The sequence below is a fragment of the Pyrus communis genome, chromosome 7, assembly GCF_041283825.1.
Source record: "Pyrus communis isolate YQ-2024b chromosome 7, ASM4128382v1, whole genome shotgun sequence".
NCBI lineage: Eukaryota > Viridiplantae > Streptophyta > Magnoliopsida > Rosales > Rosaceae > Pyrus > Pyrus communis.
The window spans coordinates 27,024,125-27,026,574 of NC_142571.1; the positions used below are offsets into that span (position 1 = coordinate 27,024,125).

General features: G+C 34.6%; 1 protein-coding gene across 1 annotated transcript; it reads right to left on the minus strand.

Moving 5' to 3' along the window:
• LOC137733327 (Cupredoxin superfamily protein) lies at positions 1-946 on the minus strand. The gene is given in 3 exon segments (XM_068472482.2): positions 1-148; positions 151-489; positions 772-946. Coding segments are annotated over 3 exon segments (543 nt in total). The 5' UTR covers positions 938-946; the 3' UTR covers positions 1-110.
• Positions 947-2,450: the final 1,504 nt, after the last annotated feature.

Sequence of the window (2,450 nt, forward strand, 5' to 3'; positions counted from 1 at the left end):
TTTTGAGAAATTAAAACGAAATTTATTATTATTTTTTCAAAAACCTGCAGGTGCTAGCCTGCTATACATATGCAATATATATTTATATATTCATCACAAATACAACACACTCAAATTGTCACATCCATATATAGCATGGCAGCAATAGACCAAAGATGGCCAACACAAAGGCATTAGGTCCTGCATGGATGAAAGCATCTGAAGTAGGAATGTTGCCCTTAGAAGAAGGGTTTGGAAGGTCGGAACCAGTTGCTGCCTCTGGTGCGCCGATCGGTGCATAATCCTGGTTGTTTTCTACTTCTGCCATGAGCTTCATTCCTCCCAAGCAATATAGCTTGTTTCCACTCACAAAATACCAGTCACCAGGTTTTGTCAACGTGACTGTTGTGTTTCCTCCTGTATAAGTTTCTATAACTTTTGCTGTGTTGCAAGCATCAAAGCTTTCCTTGGTCACTTGGCACACACTATTAGATGATGAGTACTGAAACCCTGAGAAAATAAACAAAAAAAGGAAAAATACGTTAAACGGAAGTAATTTACCTAATTATTTTTTGTATAATTTGCTTGAAATCAAATCGACAATTTATTCATCAAATTTTCGTTTTTTTCAATGACCACAAGTAACCGAGGGTATCCATGATAAAAGACGTACAATAAAATTGTTTTTTATATATGCAACCTTTCAATGGGATTATTCAAGACGTGCTCGTACCATTAACAGAAAATAAGATCTTTGGTTTTGAGTCATGGGAATAATGTATGCATACTTACACAGAACATCGCCGACGTTAAATTTCTTGTCACTGGACCATGAATTGAGGTCGGTGCTTGTGTCCCAGCCGGAGGTGTCCCCAACTGTGTAAATTGAGGCGGAGCTTGTTAATGCAAATCCAAGGACAACAAGAACACAAGCTAGAATTTGAGGCAGCTTTGCCATTGTTAATGTGTGAGATAAGATGAGAAATGGTAAGAGGGAGAAGTTTCATTTATAGAAATATTGATGAATAATTAGATGACCTAACTTCGACTGTGAGAAGGATATGCATTTCTTGCTGAATTCCTTGATTAAATATTTTAAAAGTACAGACATTATTGTAATCTTATACTTTTTTTGAGTGTGGGAGAGCAATAATCTGCCTTAATTAACTAGTACCAAGTAATTAAACTTAGTCATAAGGTCATGATTGGTAGATGATGACTTAACCAACTTATGTGCTCAAATTCCGGTGTGAAAAATCTCTATATATTCCTCACAAGGAAGTTGGTGAGCAGTTAAAGACCTCCATCTCCAAACCCTCTTTCTGGTGAAGTTTGGCAAAGAAGTATATGGAGATATAGACATGTTTTTTGCTTTGCACAAGAAATTAAGATAGGAAATATGTTTTGCTTGTACAAACACTCAAACAAGTCTTGCAGTTTTCATATTTCATGTGTGAAAAAGTGTTTTAGTTCGGAGAATATAAATTTTACCTTCATGGGAAATGCCCCTCATTGCACATATATGATATTCTTCCTAAACCTTTTTTTTTTCTCTCCATTGACAATTTGACCCTAAAATCAATAGACTGCAGCAACTTCTCTTTTTTTTTTTTTTTTTTTTTTTTTCCAACAGTCCATGAATGTGGGGATGCATATATCTACTAGGGACCCTCCTCAATTATTTGATTTGTAACAGAAGCAGCAACCAAATGACAAATTGCTGATTCCCATATTCAATTATTTGTGGAAAAAGGGAAAAATTATATGATCTCATCCAGTTGAATTCCCAATTCTTATGATAATGCAAAAGTGGGACACTGTCTTTTATTGAAGTTGATCTTCTGCTATCAATAAACTATATTGCATCCCATCCCAGTCCAATGTCCAAATAAAAGCAAACTTGTTTCTTTTTACAGAAAAAGTATTACAAGAGATTATGGGTTGCATTGTTTGAGTGATGAAGTTGTTAAAATGTGAGTATTCAACACCCCTTATATGTGCTCGAGTTTTTATTGAGTGATATTGGAGCATATATGGCTGTAATAAGACCTAAAATATGAATATGTGGCTCTAATAATGTGTTAGAATGTAAACTTTATTAGCAACTAGTGAAGCTGTCCAAAATAATTTTAAGCCTTTTACATATGCAACATCCATTTTCAATATGAGAAGCCAAGCAATGTAGAAAGTGTAAAAGCCCATAGCTATGTTCATTTGTACTATCATTTTTTTTCCCTTCTCCTCGACAATTTGATCCTAATAATGCACCAATTTTTTCAAAATTCCATGAACGTAGGAATGCATTTATCAACTTTGGTACCATAAATAATGGTGTTTTGAAGCAGGAGAGTAATATTATTCATATCATGTTTTTATACCACCTTAGATGGCATCTGATGTGAACAGACACATCATTTGAAAAATTTGCAAAACCCAAGGAAAGAAATGAGAAAGACTCCTCGTATATCACA